Raw genomic sequence first — 20967 nt, 5'->3', positions numbered from 1 at the left:
CACTACAAGTCTAGACTGATGCCAGCAGCTCTAATGCTGTATTCAGATACGCGAGTTTCTGTATGCAAGTAAGGTGTAAGAATAAGTGTATTAACTTTATTATGTTTATCTACAATGTTTTCTCACAGCCGTTTGAAATCAGGAAGATAAACCGTTGCCAATACCAAAGGACAAGCTGACAGCTCATATTTCTAATCATTGTGCCATAAAAATGTAATTTAGCACGGAGATGTTTTGGCCATTTAAATGCCGTGACTACAAAAACGCATCAAACTTTTACTGAAATAATGGATTTTCAAGGCCTTTAAGGCAGCATGACATCATTTCACAACCCTGGACACACATTATTTCATCAAATAAAATTCTATTCAGAGAAGCTGATGAAAAAAAAAAAATCGGTTTCATTACTGCAGTATTCAGATGTCCTCCACATGACGTGGGCTTCAGTGCCAGCCGGCCTTGTTATGTATTAAAATGGCAAAGATACTGCAGCTATGCAATATTCAGTGCAATGCAGCAACACCTTTGCAGTACGTGGTCTGTTGAGGTGTCGGGTCTTGAATAAAAATTCTGATATAAAGATGTCGAAAGTGAAGTCACGATGATCAAAAAGTAGTAAAACCCGTCTTAGTTCTTTTATGTGTTTTTGACTTATTGAGCTGTTAAATGTGCATTGATGCAACCTCTGAGTTGCGCTTTTTCCAGTGTGTTACCTTCACTCGGCCCCCTTGGCTCTTCCAGGTAAAATGAGGTATCTTTCTTCTCTGAGTCTTCAATGTGTTCATAGGTGATCTGGGGTATCGATACAGCCCTCTCTGATGTCACGCCCATAGAGCCATTACCTCTGGACTTCAGCCTTCTCTTGGTGCCTTTTTTCTGACAAACATGGAAACATCAACCCCGTTAATGAATGCAATTATAACACTAAACTTGTAATTACAGTCATTCTTAAATTATAAATTAATTAATACATAAATAATAATTTAATAATAATAAATAAATTTAATTTAATAAAATTAAATTAGCATAGCAGGACTTCATCCTATTTGGCCAAGCATCATTTAGCAGCCCAGCAGAACAATGCAACTTGAGACCTGTAAGCATAGAGGCCATAGATTGGACATCAGAGGTGTTGAGAGAGTAAGCAACATGAGCCACAGAGCATCCACAGGATTACAGTTGCAGGTTACCTGGGCATAAACAATGACCTCTACCCTGTCTAACAGAAGATACAGTATTAGGTGCAAAGCATGGTTCATTAGTTACTATTACACTGCTACATAATTTATTGAGTATTTTTCTGTTTTAGTGCCTTGTTACAGTATGCTGTAGTGCTTTTCATGTTAGAGACACATTATGTAATAAAGATGACAAAATGGGGCAGTGGTTGTTAGAGAAGCAAGCTTGTGACTGGAAGGTTGTCGGTTTCTGGTCTCCCAGACCAGCAGGATTAAATCTAGATTCAGTGTTTGCCCCTCAATCATCAACTGTGGTGCAATAAAGGTGAATGGGATCACTAAACATCTTAAATAATGATTCAAATAGAGAAACTAGTTTGGGATGCCCTGGTGGTCCACGTTCAGGATCAATTCAGGAACCACCACAGATTCTCTAATCTATACTTTCAAGAAAGGAAATGCACAGAAGACCAATGCTTGCAACTCCTCTACTACAATTACGTTTTTGTTTTTTTCTTGGAAGCGTGAGTTGAGAGAGAAAACATTTGTCTTAAGAAAATAATTCATTCTTATTTGCATCAACTAAAGTTTTGACTGTATTTCTTTGTCTCCATTTGTCAACAGAAATATTGATACGTGACTGTTGTAACAATAACCACCTTTTCATCTTTCACATTTCATCGTATCCAGCCATTCCATCCAAGTGCTAAAAAGCCATGCTACTGTAAAAAACACTCACATACTAAATCACGTTATTTTCATTTAGCACATGTGTAGTTCGCGCTGTTGTTATGCATGATGATCTTACAGAATTCTGTGCTTGCTGCTAACATAAGCTGTACCCGTTTCATCTTTTCTAAGTGAGCTCTTAGCAGCAGTATGTGTTATGTGAGTCAGTGAGTTTCTGGTGCCTCCAGTCCAATCCTTAGACCAACATCATGGACATGGGTTTTATAGACACTCAATTATTTGGACTGAGTGGATCAGACTTGGGTATTGACAAGTAGCCAGCAGTTCTGTCCAAGTAACCAAGGTTTTAATGACTCATTAGTACGGAGAGGGAGAGAGGGAGGTGGTGGTGGGAGTTGTAAGACTAATAGAAAAAAAAGGAGAAAAGAGGGAAAGACAGGAGGGCAAAAGAAACTGTAACACACTGTGTTTAAGACAGAGGAAGATAAAGAAAGGTTGATAAAGTCAACAATAACGTGGGGAGAGAGAAAACGTGAACATGAATGAGAAAGAACGACACAAGGCAGAGAGGGGCAGAGGAAACTATGCATAACGAGAGGAGAAAGAGCAAAAAAAGAGTTAAATAAAGTCTGTTAAGCAGAGAAGAAACAGGAGGGGGATCTTGAAAGACAGGAGAGGGAGAGAAAGAGAGAGGGGGAGAGAGAGAGAGAGAGCAAAACCAGTGGAGAAAGTCAAATGCTGAAACAGAAAAGAGCGGAAGCAGCCTTCATTCTCCCCAATACATGTGGGTTCAATGCTACACAAAGATTTTTTTGTTGTTGTTCTACTAGACAAAGGTTTACTCCCATGAGAAAGGCTGCGGTGACATCATCTCAACTGACTGAGTCTTTGTCCAGCAGAGACAAAGGCCTCAAGTCATCCTGGTGGAGTCAGGCCTAGGGGGAAGGGGAGTTGCGTGTGTTCATGCACTAGTATTTGTGTGTGTTGTGTGTCCCTTCCACACGTGTGTGTGCTTGTGGGAACTTAACTTGTCCTTTTCATGCTGTATGGCACAACATAGCAAATATTGTTTTAAAAGGTGAATTGCACAAGGAGACAACTCAGTGTGACATGTGTAAATACCACACAGTGACTGTGCATTGTCATTTCAAGAAGAGACGCACAGAATCAGTGATAAACATCAACATCAACAACATCATGAGGTAAAGTCATTTGGTGAAGATCAAAGAGTGAATGGTGTCATTTGTTCTAACTCGGGGGTTCACCTTATTGAACGGATCACAGTAAAGAGACACAGAGTTTGTGAAGAGGACGCTCTGTTGGATTTGAACGATCAAGAACATCAACATCAGCATCACATCACATCAAATGCATAGTTAATATTTAAAGGTGTTGTTTCAAAAGGAAATAAAAAATCTTCTCAAAAAACTAAATCAATCACATATCAAAGAGTGAATGGCTCTGCATCGAACTGATTACTAACCGGTATGTTCAGTTTCCTGACGTTAGGGCTGGAATTGTCGGCTTCCACTATGGTGACAGGCTGTGGCATAAGGACATACATTTTCCAGGTGGCAGCACAGCCGCCTGGTTTCTCTGCTGCATAGCACCTCCATAGTGTCTGAGGACGACAAGTTAAAACATGAAATTAGTTTTTATCAGTGCATTGACCACAGAACCGCAGGATAACAACAATGATGCATCAGCATTAGCCACAAATTCTAGGTTTGACTAATGGTTTACATATTAATGTGCTGTAGAAATTTAATTTCATAATATTCAATAATACTTGCTACATATATACTTTTTTAATGTCTTATGTAGGCTATACTGTTCATGGTATAATCAACAGCAAAAAAAAAGAAGTTTCCAGAATTCATGGAGTGTTTATTTGCATGGTTTCCTGTAAACATTCAGGTGCCTTCAAGTCACACGCATTTAAACTGTGGTTGTGTCAGTGGATCCTGTAATCCTTTAGTTTTCTGCTAGAACATAGCCACATGTTCATCTACTATTTCACTCTTGGCAAGTGGTATGCAGTTCACCTTTCTTCATGGTTCATTATTAACAATAACAACAGATGAAGAAGAAGATTTTGTGTCCTTATTTTATTTTGTTCAATCATTGATGGATTGTGCTCGACTTGGTTTTCAATTTTTTTTCTCACGAATTATGCGAATATTTAATTTCTAATAGGACCTTTGAATTTAATTTCAACATATTGTGTATAGGATTTTCTAAATATAAATATAGTAATACACATCCCATGTCTAATTGCTTCCATTCAATTTACCTGGATGAGTGAGGCTGCAGCAGGGATCTGTCTGTTAAAGTGCTTCTGCCTCTGCTTCTGTTGGACCTTCAGAGCAAACCCTGAGCCCAGGATACCCTAATCGTAAAGAATATGACTGTAACATATAGTATAAGGCAAGAAAAGATATTAAAAGGTTCAACATGAAGTGTGCAAAATAAAGAAATACATAATTAATTTTATCATTACATAAGATCAATAATTATTCTAAATTGAGAGAAAATTTGTTTACTATAAGTTGTAGTAAAGTTAGGACTAAAATTAACACAATAGCTAAGAAATCTAGAATAAAGTCTGCATTTATTTCATGAAATCAGAGCATCCTGATTAAAATTATATTTACAGCAGGCAAAGCGAAGAAGGAGATGGCGAAGACACTGAAACAGGAGGCAATGGCCTTGCCTATCCACGTCTGAGGAATTTTGTCTCCATAGCCAATGGTGGTGACTGTCACCTAGAGACAGAGAGTGGATGAAATGTGAATATAAATATGTTTTGTTAAACATTAAGATTTTACATCAAATAAAGCTATTATGTGGACAGACCGCTGGTGGTAAATACATGTCAGTGAATGCAGTGTTCTCAGAGCTGCTAAAGCAGTCTATAAAGGGAGTTAGATGATCAAAAAAGGTTCATCAGCCATTCTGGTTGTGCTTCACTGCTCCACTCCACACAACTGTCAGTGACGGCCGGAGCATTTGAGGCTCATGCGCCTCAAAAGGAATAAGATTCCCAACCATTAATCCTCAGTCAGTGTAGGAATTTGCCGGGTGAGGAGGGAAAACAAATACCTCTTGCATTTGCATGTACACCCACTCTGAAAGCCGAGCCAATTCTGACACATTCAGAACACACTTGGCTTACTGTGGGTGTCTATGGAGTATCGCCGCCTGAGCCGCCGCTGTGCACTAACACAAAGCGGCTGATGTAAGGTGAGATACTTAAAAGGGCTTTGGGAGTGAAAAAGAAGGAGCAGGAGCGGGAAGGCTGGGTGGGTGTATACTGGAGGGCGGGTTGAGTGGTGGGGGATATAATCCCTCATCCACAAATCCGATGACTAAACAATGTCCTCCTGACCATCAGAGTGGAATGGTCTACTCAAAAAACACCCCTCTCATTCATAATGTAGGGTGTGTGGCAGAAACCTCTTCACGTCTCCACAAAAGGTCACAAACCTTGTCTGAATGTGTTTGTGTATGTTTGTATGCATACAGACATGAATGCTGATCAGCATGCTCTGTGTACTGTATATGTAATAACATGCAATTCTATTTCTACATAAGAAGCCATTAGATTGAAGCCAACAGCTTTCATTTTCCAGATTTTACCTGTCACACTGTGTCCTAATTGAAGTTAGAGAGGTTTTTAATATCAAACAACCATCAACAATTGGCAAATGAAGAAGAAAAGTAGAGAATGCGAGGGTAGGAGAGAGAGAGAGGTGGATATGAATCACGGCATTGGCCTGTCCTCCAGCTGTGCCCTGCACCTGCACACCAAACTGTTGAAACTGGGCCAAGAGAAGGATCGACACACACTGGGAGAGCTTAGCGTTCTCCAATCAGCACAATCTAATTTCAATAAGCGCACACACAAACACTGACAATCCCGACCAAACCTATTGTAGTAGCATATCATGACTCTCAAGTTTACATTCTCAGAAAAACAAAAAGGTGCAAATCCCCAGGCGCGATTCTTTTCTTGACATTGTGAACAGAGCAACGCTAATAACAGATTTTTTTTCAGCTCTTCATAGAGTGGTGAGGACTACTGTGACCCTTCTAACCCTCGTTACATAAAAGGTAGTAATCCCACAATTAAAGTTTTAATTAAGGGAACTGACACTTTATATTGGTGCTCTAAAAGTTCTTTGAGCCTAAGAGCCCAGAGGTGAATAGTTTATTACCGTCTCTTTGTGGCACGCTGATCCCCTGCACAAGGCTGCCATAGGTTTCTCATTACGTTGCACTTTCAATTCAAATGTTTAATTAACTGCTCTGGAAACCTGAGCCTCTGCACAGAGGGAAATGGGCAAAACCACGTCTACGCACGAAAAACATCAACACACCCTCCTCTGTGTCAAGTGTTGTAGCGACACATGCATGCTACATGAAGAACCAATGAGGAGAAAAGAAACACAAGGCAGTTAATAAGTGGCCTAACTATGGGTGGCCAGCCATCTGCATTTTTCCAGTTAAGACTCTACTTGAGTGTATTGTACAGATAAATTGTTACAAATCTTCAGAAAGATTTTTTTTATGTTGCATGTGATGCAGCCTCTCCTGTATGCAAGCTATTGTTCAGGGAAATTCAAATAAGAATAAAAGGTATGTATGAAGTGCAAAACAATAATTTCAGAAATTATATTGCAACAACGCAAAGCAGCAATGAGGACATATTTTGACTACTACACCAAGTATTTCCTTTATTGTCTTAGTTAAGTTGACTTACCACACCCCACCATAGGGCATCAGCGTAGCTGGAGAACCCTGTCTTGCCTTCCTCATCTACAGCATCCTTCTCGGCCAAGTAGACAAAGTAGGAGGAAAAGATCAGGCCTAGGAAACCTATGTACAGGGTAGTAATCAGCTCCTGAAAGACACATCAAAAACAACACTATGAAAATGTGGTACAGTATGATAGGATATGAAGATATGTATTAAAAAAATATGACTTGTTTGCCAACACAAGAGCCATTCGAAATGGGCTCATAGTTTTAGTTGCTGACCTCCAATAACATGATAAGCAAGCCCAAATGTGAATGCACATTGAAATCTAATTGAAGTCTGAGCACACATCCTAACAAGCTTAGCCTACTCCATTCCATCAGCTTATTGACACAGCTAAACACAATATATTTCCACTAAACAGAGCAGAACATTTGATAAAATGGTCATCTGACAACAGGGAGGTGGCAACAAATCACATTAAGCTCTTGTTGGATTCATCTTAACATTTATTTTCCTGACACAATCTACTTCAGGGATTAAGAAAAGAACATTTCATCCTCTGACTTCATTGAGCATCGGCCTGAGAAACTACTGAAACTAGTGTACCCAGATACAATAGAGAGGAAAAAAAACCTTGACTACCTCTCTTTTTCTCCTTATAAAGCCAGGTCTGCTGTGGCTTATTTGAGCACATGTGTGCATGTACCAGCTTTGTTGTAATAAGTATGTTAGGATTAAAGCAACTTGTAGGCACCAAGCACATAAAGATTAAACTGAAGCCAATTAATGCTACACAAGGATAAATTACATTTTCCAAATGATCAAATAAAACAGTAGTAACCTACTGTAATATTTCTTGGACCACATTTTGGTTTGACTACTTGAGTTCTTTTATTGGTGATGGGATCAAATTGCTGTGAAATGTTTTCTTGCCCCCCCCATGCCCAAGATTCTTAATGAGCTTAAGGTCTGGACTCTGTGGTGGCCAATCCATGTGTGAAAATGATGTGTCATGCTCCCTGAAGCACTCTTTTACGATTTGAGCCGAGTGAATCCTTGCATTATCACTGTGGATTATAATAGTGAGATGACCTCACTGTGTGAGATATCTGGAACCTATTAACCAGACTCTTAACTATTTACTTGGTGAAACTCAGTAGGCGAGTGTTTTTGTATATATTGTATATAGATGTTTGTAAGGATTAGGGCATTGTGATTTTGTGATTCATGACACAGATCATTTTCCACCCACCTGTCGATGAATGAAGACTACAGATCCCAGGAGACGCCAAGTTCCGCCCTGTCGATCCACATGTAGCATGCGTAGGATTTGGAGGAAACGGATGCCCCTGCAATACACAACACAATCTCATCCATCATGCTTGTCAATATCGTCTCATCTGTGTCCGGCTACTGTGTGAGTAATTATTAAATGCAGATTGAAAAATTCTTGATCTACCTGATTGCAGAAGTGGCAAACACTTGGCCATTGGATCCTACACCAAGCACAATGATTGAGGCGATGACCACTATCAAATCTGTGAGAAGGAAACAACTAATCAAGGTTGAAGTCAGTTAAGTTTTATTGAAACTTTGTGCTAAGTTAAAGCTTCTATTGCTTGAATGATATAAATTGTTGATCTACATGAAAAATTCACGACATCTGCTGCATTAAATGGAAACTAAACAAAATGCCAGGCGCACCTATGATTGATATAGGCTTCCTGATAAAGCGTAGGCGTCCTTTGATGCCGGCATATTTGCTGCGGCAGCCTGCCGACCACAGCCGGACCACATACTCTGTGCCAAAGAACAGCACCAGCACAATCTCCTGTGGAGAACAATGCAAACACAGAGCAATGGTTACTTAAACAGGACGAGAGAATGTGGAAGTAGATAAGGTATCATTTCTAAAAGCCTTGATATCACAGTGTTGTGCATTAACACTAATCTAAAAGCAGTAAACCCATTATAATCAATCACCAAGATTTACAGCATGATATGAGTGCGTAATGACAGGTGTGTGAGATAAAGAAAGAGACACAGAGGTGGTCCCGTAGTACCGGGACCACCCAACCACCCGCGAAGAAAGATGGAGCTTGATAACACGGCTGATGACAGCTTATATTGACACAGGGTCAATGTCTAAATGATTGAAGCCACAAGATGAAATGCCATCACACTAACAGATAAGAAGGCTAAACAATGGATAGAGAGACATTAATACAAAACTAAAGCTTTCTGCAGTGCAGCTTAAAAATAGCAAAAGGTGTGACTTTGAGCTGCAACCACGGTGAGGTTACTGCTTTTATTATGTTCCAATATAGTATGTGCCATTGTGCATTTGTTTTTGTAGGATGTACTCTCTCTCACTCACACACACACACACACACACACACACACACACAGACACGTATCTCTATGGAATCATTAAGCTTGTCTGAGGGAGATCATCATCTTGGCCACTGTGTATTCATAATATTTAACCACCATACTGTCAGTTAAAACCTAAGGCCATGTGGGTGGCCATCTCGCTCTTAGCTTGAACTTGCTGCTACCTGACCACCCCCTTCTATGAAACTTTACACCATAATCCCTGCTGCAATAACACAGCACCAGAGAGCCCCAAAACAATAACCTGTCAATCACATAAGACTCGTAAAAGTATCAGCACAAAGAGAAAATGCAAAGACGTGTGCTTTTTATGATACTTTAGCATGAGAAGTGATGAGAACAGTTTTATTTATTAAGCTAAAGCCCACTTAAGGTTTAGCATAGAGATAAAGCAGATGGACTGATCCTACTTAGAGCTTTCTCAATGTTTAGTTTGCTCCTGTTGATTAATTAACCATGTTTACAGCTTAGGATTTTGCGCTTGAGTCGTCTGGCCTGGGATTCCTGTACTCCTTACTCAGCCTAATGAATTGTTGATTGTGTGTCAATGACTTAAAGACAAAGTGAGGGAAGGAAAGAGAGAGGGAATGAAAGACTGAGGCAGGCAGATATGGTTCAATAAATCTCTATAATATAGCCTGATAATTAAACTAAACTGCCATTTGGTTTCACTTTATTCATTCATATTTGGATCACAGAACAAATGTGAGATGTGGGCAGTGATCCAGAGGTCCCTGTAACATTCATTTCAGATTAACTGGATGAGCTAGCACTGGGCTTTATGTTTGTTTAGAAAAGTAACACGCTATGTTTCATGTCCCTGTGTCTATGTAATTTAAAATCCATGGACAGTTCTAAGTTAATTGAATTCTGGCCTGTACAAAGTTTCAACTATTAGTGAGAAACAAGGTGAAACTTTCTATTCAACACTCAAAATTTAGCTGCAGGATTATAATGTTATTTTTGGATATATGTCTTTTACCACACAGTCAAACCAAAACAGCAACACCAGCATAAAATGCTCACAGGACCCCAATTCGCCGAGCTTAGCAATTATGACAACTAGGTAACGTTTGAAAGTCAAAGGTACACATGAATTTGGGGAATTTGAAGGGATTAGTCATAATAATCCCATAAAATGGGTCACCCAGATGTTGGGGCGTTTTTGTATGTGTATCTGAAACTGGCAACTATATGTTTACTGAAAACAGCTGTCTGTTGGTGCAGCGATAATCTCTTCAAGCCGACGACAACGACGAAGCTCATTCGGAGAGGATGCGTGAGAATTACGGGATCAGATGAGAATGTGATTAGATTGCTTTATCTGCATGTCCCACAACTAGGGAGGTGAAGGCACACACACATGTAAAGGCACTCATTATTTTTAGATTCCCCTTAGCTTTGGAAGCTCATGAGTGATGCGAAATCCAAAAAATGAAAAACAAAAAAAAAAATCACTGAAGTTAATTAATATCACACGACAAAAATTCTTACATCTCATTAATCTACTCTCAAATAATTTAATTCTACATTTAATTTGTAAATATTTGCTGCTGGAGGGTCTCGTTCGTCAGGATGTGTTTTGAACATGATCCAATTCTCGTGGATTTTCAAAGCCAGAACATCATTGTTCAAAATAACTTTGGTTCACTGTAAAGAAATCAGTCAACAGAGTTCGTGTTCACATGTTTCACCTGGGCTTTTAAAATTATGGCTAAATTAATCATCAAACTTTTTTTTCCCTGAATCTTTTAATTTGATTTTTATATTTTCATAGTAAAATGGGTGTTGAAGTACATATTGAAAGACATCTTTTCTCCACTCTTCACATGCCCTTGTTCCTTTAATTGCAGCTGTTTTGGGATTCCCGATTTGTGATTTAATAGATATTCAGCTTACATCGTACCGGCCGTCTAATGAACTGTGAATGAAGAAGTACAAGTAATTTTAAATTACTGTATTCTGTACTATTTAAAGTAAAGCATGATTTACTCTTTTTACCTGTACTTTGGTTGACTATGCTTATGTCCATTAGAAGCACAGCGTAGGTGAATTCTTTGACATGTATTCCAGTTTCCTTGTTAATTTCGGTCTACTTTTAGTTTACAATTCACAATTAGTCATTTGGCACTTTGATCCAAAACGACTTACAAGTGAGGTACAAGGTACACGGCAAAGGCAAGATAAGAAGGTCTTGCCTAAGGACCCCTACTGGAGGTAGGCCAGCCTCCAACATCGATCTTACCACTACACTTTCCAGCTGCTAGTTTCTTTGTACAAAGCTTAAACCCAATATACTGCCCATGCATTTTAAGACTTCTAGAAAAACAAAAATTATGTCCTTTTCATAACAAATACATTTTCAAATGCAAACAAAAATGGGGTTTTAGAAGTATCGTCAATAGGGGAAATCCCATGGAGAATGGACGTTATGTAACTGTTGTTGAATTAATTTTGTTTCACTAGAGATATGCTCCAAACCATATCGTAGTGTAGAGATGTTGCTTATTGTGCAGCCTTGGTGGCAGTGCAGAAATACTTTTAAAGTTGAAGTTTTTAGAGCGATGCTCAGCTTTGTAATCACACAGAGATTTTAAAATATGTCTGCTTGATTACAACATTTTGTAGCATTCTCAGTTATTGTAGTTTCATAACGACAAATATAGGCCACAATAAAAGGCAAAGAGGAAGACATGGACAGAAGAGAGAACAAAGAAGAGATCCACGTGATGAATGTGTATAACTCTGTGTGTGTGTGTGTGTGTGTGTGTGTGTGTGTGTGTGTGCGCCTCCTGCCCAGCATGGCTTTACTTTGGCAGTCGCCGTCAAGGCCAAATATCCTCAAGGACTAATGTCCCCTATGCCATCCAAAACAAGCCACTCGTGATTCACAGATATCAGCTATCCCCGAACTTCCAAACTATAGCTACTCACACCAGTAAACTCCATCATGTATACACAGCTCCACCCAATGAAACACACACACACTTTACACATAAGAGATTCTTATCTCACAGCTACTACTGAACTAAAACTAAGCATTGTATATACACACATGCACGCACACACACACAAAAACACACAGGCAGGTGTACAAATAAACAAGGCTCAACAATTTGAGAGAAAAGGCCATCAGTAATGTAGAATTTTTAATTTCTCTTTTTGGGCCTGATTGCAAGAGTGAATGGAGGAGGGAGAGAGAGATAGAAAAAGAAAACAGAGAGAAAAAGAGAATCTGCGATAATGATAGAGAGTATCTGGCTCTTCCTGAGTATAAATAAATGAATAACCGTGATAGTACGGCTTCAAAGGGCACTGGCCAAAAGTTTACAGAACACAGTGTCCACTTTGTCCTCTGACTGCCCCCAAGACTCAGGAGGTGGTACGTGTGTGTGTGTGTGTGTGTGTGTCCATGTCTGCGTAAGTGCTGCCTTTGTGTAAGTAAACTGTGTGCAAGTGTGTGGTAGCTACATGCGTATTTATATTCACAGTGTGCTGGCGAGAGACAGATGATGCAAGCTCTTTGTAGCGTTTCCAAACAGCAGCCATAATTTTCTCTACCTGTTGCAAGCCCTGGATTTATGGCATCACTTAGCAGCCTTAATAGCCTAATAAGCCACAAAAAAGTCAATTTAGCAGCAAGTACAGTCGGTGGGGAGCTAAGAGATTCAGCAAAACTGGTGTCATCACAACAGGCTCCTGACAATGGGTCCTAAACATTCCCATGCTACTAATGTACATTCACTTAAATTATTGTAAAGGACTTGCAATGTAAAAGGGTAAATGTAAAACAAGCTAGCAAGTGTTTTATCACAGCATTTGCAATAACTAAAAGTGATTAGTCTTTTGAGATTTGTAATATATTTGGGCTGAGGTGTAAGATGGCGGGTAGGCTCTTTCCCAGACAAGATCTTCTGTCTCCATCATGTGGACACAGGAGAGTACTACAGTGAAATATAATAGTTTTACATCTCTTAGTGCTTCTTTAATTATTTCTTTTAAAAAAAGACATCAACAACAAAAAACTGTTTAGTTTAATGAAAGGTATATAACTGTCTTCAAGTGGTTAATTTAGCTTTGTAGTTTCCAGTGGCAGTCGCAGCCCACATGAATTAAGTTTGTGTTTTGATGTAGTCCAGTTCTATTTAAGTTGTAAAAAGTTTAATATACTACTAATAATAATAATGTGTATTAATGAATGGAACTACTCACCATCCAGAAGAGCGTTCCAGTGGCAAACTCTGCATATTGCTCTATAGTTGACAAGACACTGAAGATTAAACACACCAGGACCATAAGGAAGCTGTTGAGAGACATACAGTTTATCCAGTTAGTCACCACATATCACTCACGGTTGCAGAAACAAAGTGCAGAAATATTTTAATTACTGCAAATAAGACTTAATTTCTTCAATTTTACATTTTTGTCGGAGTTCAGCTGAGAGGCGGCAGAAGGTGTGACACAGTATTCAAATCTGTTGACTTTAGCTAATGACATTTTTAAAAGGGAAAAAGAAGAACAGCTCTGAGAACAGTTTATTAACTTTGCTGCACATGTGAACCAGCCCATCGAGTAGATTTTTGATCACAATAAAATATGGTACAAAATTAAAAGAACGAGCCGTTTGTGTGTCGAACTTTGTTTTTCTTTTTGTCATCAATCTGCTTGTATTAACAGCTGACAGGAGGTCTCCAAATCTCCTGGCAACAGTAAAACATTCCGACGAGTCGGCCCATCTGCCAGTGTACATACATCGTCTACAAAAATAGCACCGTGAGTGGGAAATCCACTATCTGCACACCTAAATGAAGGCAGGCGACAAAGAAAAGGATGGAGGGAGAGGTGGGAACAAGGAGAGATGGGGTTAAAATGAGAGAAAGCAGAAAGCACAGGAGTCATGTGGCAAAGCAAGGTAGGGCTGCAATGATTATTTTCTTTATTAGCCGTTATCATCACCATACTGTTTTCTAAATAAATAAAAAAGCATCCATAATATCTTTCCAGACTTTATGTGATGATATTATTATTAGATATTTCAGCTCGGGCTGACGTGACAGAAGGAGCCAGTTCCCACATTAGAGAATCACAAAACCAGAGAATAGTGCGTTATAATATGTTTTACCCAAACATCTAATTAATAAACCTGTAAAGTGGAACAGAAACAGACGTATATTCTGCTGAGTAGATAATTCAAAAATATCTATATAAATAATGATAAATTACCATAATAATAGTCAATCATAAAAATTAATGTTAGAAGATCAGTTATGCTTTGATTGTTATGTCTTTTAAATTGTTTAACTAATTATTACATGGTAAAAAAAAAAAAATTATTGCTTTTAATTTGTTAATTGCATTGTTTCTAATGAAATCTCTTTTTAGTTTCTAAATGAAGCATCTCTTGCATGTTCTTGTGATACTTAAGTACACTTCACTCAAAATACTATAAACTTTTAATTCTACTTTTTATGGGTAACTTTAACATTCATTAAGACATTTGCAGACTTCATTTCATTTGTGTATTCATTCTAAAGGAGCTTGTAAGGGGCTTTGTTTAGTCTTTCCTGACCATGCAGAATCAGTTGTGTGCGATTTCACCACCCCAGAAATAATCCTTGGAGCACATCTTTTAAGTGCTTTTAAATGAGAGAGTCTGCATGCGTCATCATCATGATCAAGCTCACTTAAAAAAAAAAAAAAAAAAAAACACAGCAGTGGGTACATTTTGATGTGCTGTGTATGACAAGATGGATTACATGCCATATGCTGGGAGGGTTATGTAAATGTCTGTTAAATATAATTCATGTAATGTACAAAATAATTCAAACATGTATACAATCCAGCAGGTTATTTGCCACAAGGGATGCATAATAATAATAATAATAATAATAATAATAATAATAATAATATCAGATAACCACGTGAGCACACATGGAGCCCTCAGGATATTGATCCAGTTAATTTATAGAAAAAGCTTAAGCTAAAAAAGAAAAAGCTAAAGGTGAGCTGAATTTTAAAAAAATGCTTATTTCAGGTGGTGGGATAAGCATAAGATAAAAGTGGGTTGCTGGAGGGTAAGACCCCTAAAGGAATATTCCCCTTATACACATACTGATACGCTGGCCAGATGGGACAGTGATTTTACTGAGGATTACTGCTCACCACACACAAACACAAACACAAATTAAAGGGAAAAAACCTGAATAAATGAGTGGAGGAACATTAGAAATGAATATGCTTCAACACAGGTGCACTGCACGGTATAAACGAACAATTAATACCCAATCATGATCTGTGGTGTGCTGAGCAGCCCAGGTAATCCCTATTTTGAGTCGAGATGCCAACAGGAAATGATCTAAGTGACTTTGAAAGAAAGTTCATTATTGGGGCCAGATGCAATGCTTCTGTAATTGTGCAATACATAATAAAAAACAGAAGGACAACTCTTCCCCAGGTGACCAAGAATGTCAATGCAGACCATCATAAGAACACACTATTTAACTCTCTACATAGAGAGGGATAGTACGGGTTGCAGTGAATAGGTGCTGGTTGGTTAGATGAGTCATCCTTCACCATATTCTCAACTGGGCAAGTGCATGTGTGGCGTACACAAATGCAGTGCAAATAAAGATATCTGCTGTATGCTGTAGTAATATTGCTGTAGTATACTGAACTGATGCGCAGCAACTGACCAGTGGGTAGAGCATTGCCTTACATGTTGCTACCAGGCTTCCAGGCAGTGGCATTAGCGGCCTTTTCAGAAGAAACCAGACAGAGAGGGCAGGTAAAGTCAACTTAAAACCCATTTCCACAATGTTGAAATGATCATCTTATTAGGATAAGCAGAAATATGATGTCATAGCCATGTAGGTCATCGAGAAAGTCATCTAATCTGTGTGTTTTCATTCAGCATGAGACAATGATCGTCTTGTTTAATATGGATAACAGTGCACTGCAATATCCCTGGGATTCCACTTCTGTACCAGCATTGGGATAAATGTCATAATTCACTAGACAGGCAGTAAAGCACGGGACTTCAGCTAATTCTGGATATTTGGCTAACCTAAACAGAAATAAATAAAATTACACATCAACTCTATGTTTAAAACAATCATACTATACTTTAAAATATTTTACATTGTCCAAGTAAACTGATGGAGTATACATAGCTGCCCCCATTCTTAAAAACATATTGTATTATAATTAATATAACTGATACTTTATTAATACCCTCGGGAAAAGTCTTGTGGATGGGCAGCTGTATTAAAGGGTTCACATCCCAGTGTCTTGTCTATGTTTCTTCTCCGCCAAACGGAAATGGCATTTCATCCACCAATCCTGGGGTTCATGTACAAATGTCCTATCAACTGAGGTCGCCCATATGTCACAGTCAGATCAGCAGATCAGGATTAGGATGATAAAGGATTTTTTTTTTTTTCATATTAACTATATATCCTAATCCATGTCCATGTCCTACAGTACATCTACAATAACATTTATCTTCAGTGACTCAGGTGTATTAAACTTTGCATGTACAATGCTGCTGCTAGTTTAAAACTGCTCTTCCGTGGAGATCTACACAGCTGAGAAATGTACCACTTTCCTAATGTCATGTCCTAAAGCTTGATGCATTGACACTACAGGAGGTGTTTACACGGACAGGACTCACAACCATTAGTCAACCAACAAGCATGCGGCTAGCTTATTTAGCCAGGCCAAAACCCCTTGGATCTGATTAAAACAAAACAGCTGGGGTTTTAGTGAGCATTATTGACTGCAGATCTGTCCAGCTTCACTAAAATAAGCACAGCATAAAACCACACCAAACCCTCTTCTCAATCAACTGTGAAACTAAGGCAATATAAGCTTAGGTAACAGCAATTGCCTAAGCACAGAGAGCACATACAATGTCATCTCAAAATACAGGTGACAAGAACGGGACATGTTCAACCTTGCAGATTAGTGCATGCACGTTAATAAAGGGAATATACAAACCCACTGTTTCTGCACCAGGCCCACACACCGCACACTGCACTGAATAGAAACCTACAAAACATAAACCCTCGCAACTGAAAACTAAACAGCTTTGAGTGTGAACAACTGAAGCAGAAGAAACTTTTCCAACACCGGTGGCCTGTTAATCTCTGGGCTTCATTAAGTTTTCTTTGTTTGACAAGTACGTCCATCCCCACAGTCTCTGCAGCTATAACGCAGATGAACTGAGGACAGTTGAGGACTGTTTCCATCAGTATAAAAGATTAGTGACCAATGATATTAGCCAATCAACATAACCACGGTACACTTTTAGCTTGTGGATTAACATTGGCTGGTTGTGTTTAAATAGATGTTATTAATACATTAAGTGACAGTATGTGCCAAAGGTTGAGTGAGCATTCCTTCCACAGGAGTCCAATCTGAATGTTAGCCTACATGATGTCTTAGTCTTAACCCTTTCTTAATCTCATTTAAGTCGGCGGCGGATATCATCCTCTATCCCTACCCTAACCATATTTTTGACCCACTTCTCCATACTGTTTTTGAATGGGTGATTCTTTTATTCATCGTATCTAATTGAGGCATGTGGCCTGTTTTATCAGCTTATGGTAACCTTTGCTTGGCTGGTGATACATGTTTTTAACCAAACTACCAGACTCAGATCATCTAGATGCTCTGGATCAAAAGCTTTTTGAGATGTAGAGAGTAAATACAGCAAAGTGGTATCAAATGCCTACAGTCAATCTGTAGTGAGGGCATGGCTGGAGTCATCAGGTGGTTTCCTTGTCAATAAACACTTCTCAATGCTCTTAAACTGCACACACACAATCAATGTATGTGTGCAGTCTCCAAGGTCTCGTCAAGGGTTAGGGTTAGCAATTACCATGCAAATGTAAACCACAGAAAGCTATGCTACTTATGCTCACTATGGTAGAATTGTATTTAAGACGGTTTATTATCACAATCCAACAGTAGCTTTCAATGTTCTAACTTTGCTAACCTTGCAAACCAACACATGTATCTCTACTACATCTTAAAATAGTATATATAAATACATGAGCTCTTGCAATCAACCTACCTTCACCAAGTCACTCACTGTGTTTTCAGGCACTGACATATACTGTATCTGCACCACCTGTAGCGTCAGTCATGTTCTTTTTCTTCTTCTTATGCTCTTTGGGTTGTTGGCAAACAATGAAAGACCCATTACTGCCACCTTCTGAAAAGCAGGATGGATTTCTTTTGGTTGGATTTTCAAAGCCAAAACCTCACCTGCAGTAGCTTCCCAGCAAGCCACTGTTCAGTTTGTCATAGTGTTTCTATTGCTGGAAACATATTGTTGTTTCTAATCTTCATGGTAAAAAGATAAGTGGGTTTGATCCGATATTCAGCTGATCTTCTATGTGATGTCTGTTAAAGCCGGTAATGCTTTAACAGACATAATGCAGCACTGTTCTGTTTGCAGCAGTGTCAAGTATTAACTTTTGTACACATTGTCTGCATGTTCATGCTCCCATGATATCTCTGCTCCATGCGAGTTGGATGACTTAGCTTCCAGTATGTTTACATAGTCGTATAAGGCTGGAAATAACATGAAAAAGGTTTTGTGACTTGAACAAGCACACAAATTGCCCTGGTCATGACTGCTGCAACAAGCATGGTCAGAGACAGAGCAGCCCTCTTTACTGACCCCTCTCCCCACCCCTCCCATGGAAGAGCTTATGCTGGATTAGACCACATCAGCCACGGGCCACAAACATGGATATTCCATCCTGGCTTAGCTATCATCTTGTCCCCCAAATACTTGGAAAATAATGCAAATCTCCTTACAGGGTGAAGAGCAAGATGAATGAAAAGAGGAGTAGTTAGTGGGGGTATCACACAATAGAGGCAGCAGCATTCATTAACACTGACACGTATGTGTCAGAGTCTGCATCAAGAACACGCACAGTCAACAACTATACAATAAATTTACACACCATTGAAAAGAACACAGTGAAGATTGGTTTAAATGCACATGTACTTTGATGACAAGACAATGGATTAGGCAAACCTATTCCTAGTGATTATAAACGTTGGATTTTAGAGTCTAAGTCTTCAAATGCAGGAGAAAATTGTATGACAAAAATATTTTCAATACTTTATATTTCCTGTATACTTCAGTAATCTCTTGTAAGCAGATGTCCAGCTGGAGGTTTCCTCTCTGTACTTTCCATGTAGATGGAAGGGGAAAGCCTGAAAATAGAGGATTCACTAGCCATTTCAATCATGTGTTCACATAAAAAAAAAAAATGGAACCAGGTTGTGCAGACAGCCTCTGGTCCACTGCATTTTCAAGAACAGAAAATGAGCAATGCTTCCTCTGCAGCTAAATGATTGTGGTTTAACCTTAATGGCATTATAGTAAAAAATAACTTTAACAGATAATATTTTGATTACAACCACAAGCATGAAAAATGAATAGATTTAATGTCTATTAATTTTATCTCAGATGTGTTCCCACTGTGTATACCTTTATCTTAAACACATAAAACTGAACTGTTACACTTGCTGAATAAGAGGTCCAAGGGTTATTGTTGTAATCTGCTTGCTGTCTGAGAAGGGCATTTAGAAATCATGGAGACCTACATGTTTATTCACTTAGCTTATGTAAAAGACTCAGAGTGAGTGGCGCAAACGTGAAGAGGATCATTGCCGCAGGTTGCCTGTGTGTTAGTACGTCTATGTGCCATTGCATAAGACTCTTTTCGGACACATGTCCACGAATGCTGTCCCAAGTCCAAGGGATTTCTACCCACTCTTACCAACTCTGCTGTTATTACCGTGGGATGTGCATTTATGTTTGTCTTTCATTGAGTCTGAATTTATGTTGGACAAATGTGATTTTTAACATATTCTGTTTAAGTAAAGGTTGTTTATGTACGATTGAGGGAGTACTGTTGTTTACCATTTCATCAGCTCTCTGCAATTGGTCTTCCATTAAATAATTATCAGGATATTTGTAGTCATTTATAAAAGTCACGTTACATATTTCAATTCTGTCCAGCAACTAGAATTTTTGATAATACATTGTTGCGGCAAAAACACATAAATCAAACTTTACTGTATCTGTACTGTAGAGATTTATTTTGGTGTGATTGTTGGATATCATTTTTGGCTAAGCCAATTTGTTTGAGTGTTTCCTCACTTCACATCATTGTGCAATCCAACCATATTTGCACATCTGTGTACGCATGATGGTGGATTCATGCTTGTGTCTGCATGGAAACATGTCCAGTGTTGTGTCAGCTGAAATTAATGGCAGATGTGGAAATGTTGCTGATCCAGGCTTCAGCACAATAAAAGCAGTGATGAATAAAGCAACCACCTGTGCGTGTGTGTGTGCTGTGTGATGTTTGTGTGCATGTGTGTCATCCTAATGTAGAGCAGGCCTATTAGAGCAGACCTATTAGGCCTGTCATGAGTTCTGGATAAAGCCCTTTTATTCAGCCCTTCTTCCCTGCCAACCTGTAAAGAGGCCAGAAGAATAGATGGCCACTGGCAATAGCCATCGACAAGTAAAAGTTACTTAAAGGAGTGTCAGCGAGGATCGGTCAGAAGAGTTTAATATTAAATGAAAGACAGGCTCGGGTTCTCTCTCCTCTCTGAGCTCCAATTACTGCTGGGATGGATTATCAGCTATGTAAGGCACACAAAAGAGACATACAATAGAAGAGACAATCTCTGCTGTGTTTCCATGTAACTCCGACTGAGAAAGGTCATATTTAAAGACATGATGAAGACTGATGCTGCAGTTTCACACGGACTGAGGTTTGAAAGTTTTTAATGACCTTACATTAGGCTTATGCTGTGTTTAAATTAATAGTTGACTTGAAGATAATGGAGGTAAATCACTGCAGAGGGGGTTCCAAGTGTTGGATAGTGGATGGTTTGGGAAGAATCAAACAAC

General features: G+C 38.9%; 1 protein-coding gene across 1 annotated transcript in view; it reads right to left on the bottom strand.

The window, feature by feature from the left end:
• Nucleotides 1–20967, bottom strand: part of kcnq1.2 (potassium voltage-gated channel, KQT-like subfamily, member 1.2) — a 134609-nt gene that overhangs the window by 111587 nt on the left and 2055 nt on the right. Inside the window, exons 2-10 of the mRNA XM_026364583.1 lie at nucleotides 13236–13326; nucleotides 8334–8460; nucleotides 8089–8167; nucleotides 7882–7978; nucleotides 6631–6771; nucleotides 4523–4633; nucleotides 4162–4257; nucleotides 3352–3489; nucleotides 714–876 (exon numbers count right to left, since the gene is read on the bottom strand). Coding sequence (XP_026220368.1) covers nucleotides 714–876; nucleotides 3352–3489; nucleotides 4162–4257; nucleotides 4523–4633; nucleotides 6631–6771; nucleotides 7882–7978; nucleotides 8089–8167; nucleotides 8334–8460; nucleotides 13236–13326 — 1043 coding nt within the window. The remainder of the gene's footprint in view (nucleotides 1–713; nucleotides 877–3351; nucleotides 3490–4161; nucleotides 4258–4522; nucleotides 4634–6630; nucleotides 6772–7881; nucleotides 7979–8088; nucleotides 8168–8333; nucleotides 8461–13235; nucleotides 13327–20967) is intronic.

The sequence above is a fragment of the Anabas testudineus genome, chromosome 6 (assembly GCF_900324465.2).
Source record: "Anabas testudineus chromosome 6, fAnaTes1.2, whole genome shotgun sequence".
NCBI lineage: Eukaryota > Metazoa > Chordata > Actinopteri > Anabantiformes > Anabantidae > Anabas > Anabas testudineus.
Note: the sequence above shows the minus strand (reverse complement) of the source record. Positions and strands in the feature narration are given on the sequence as shown.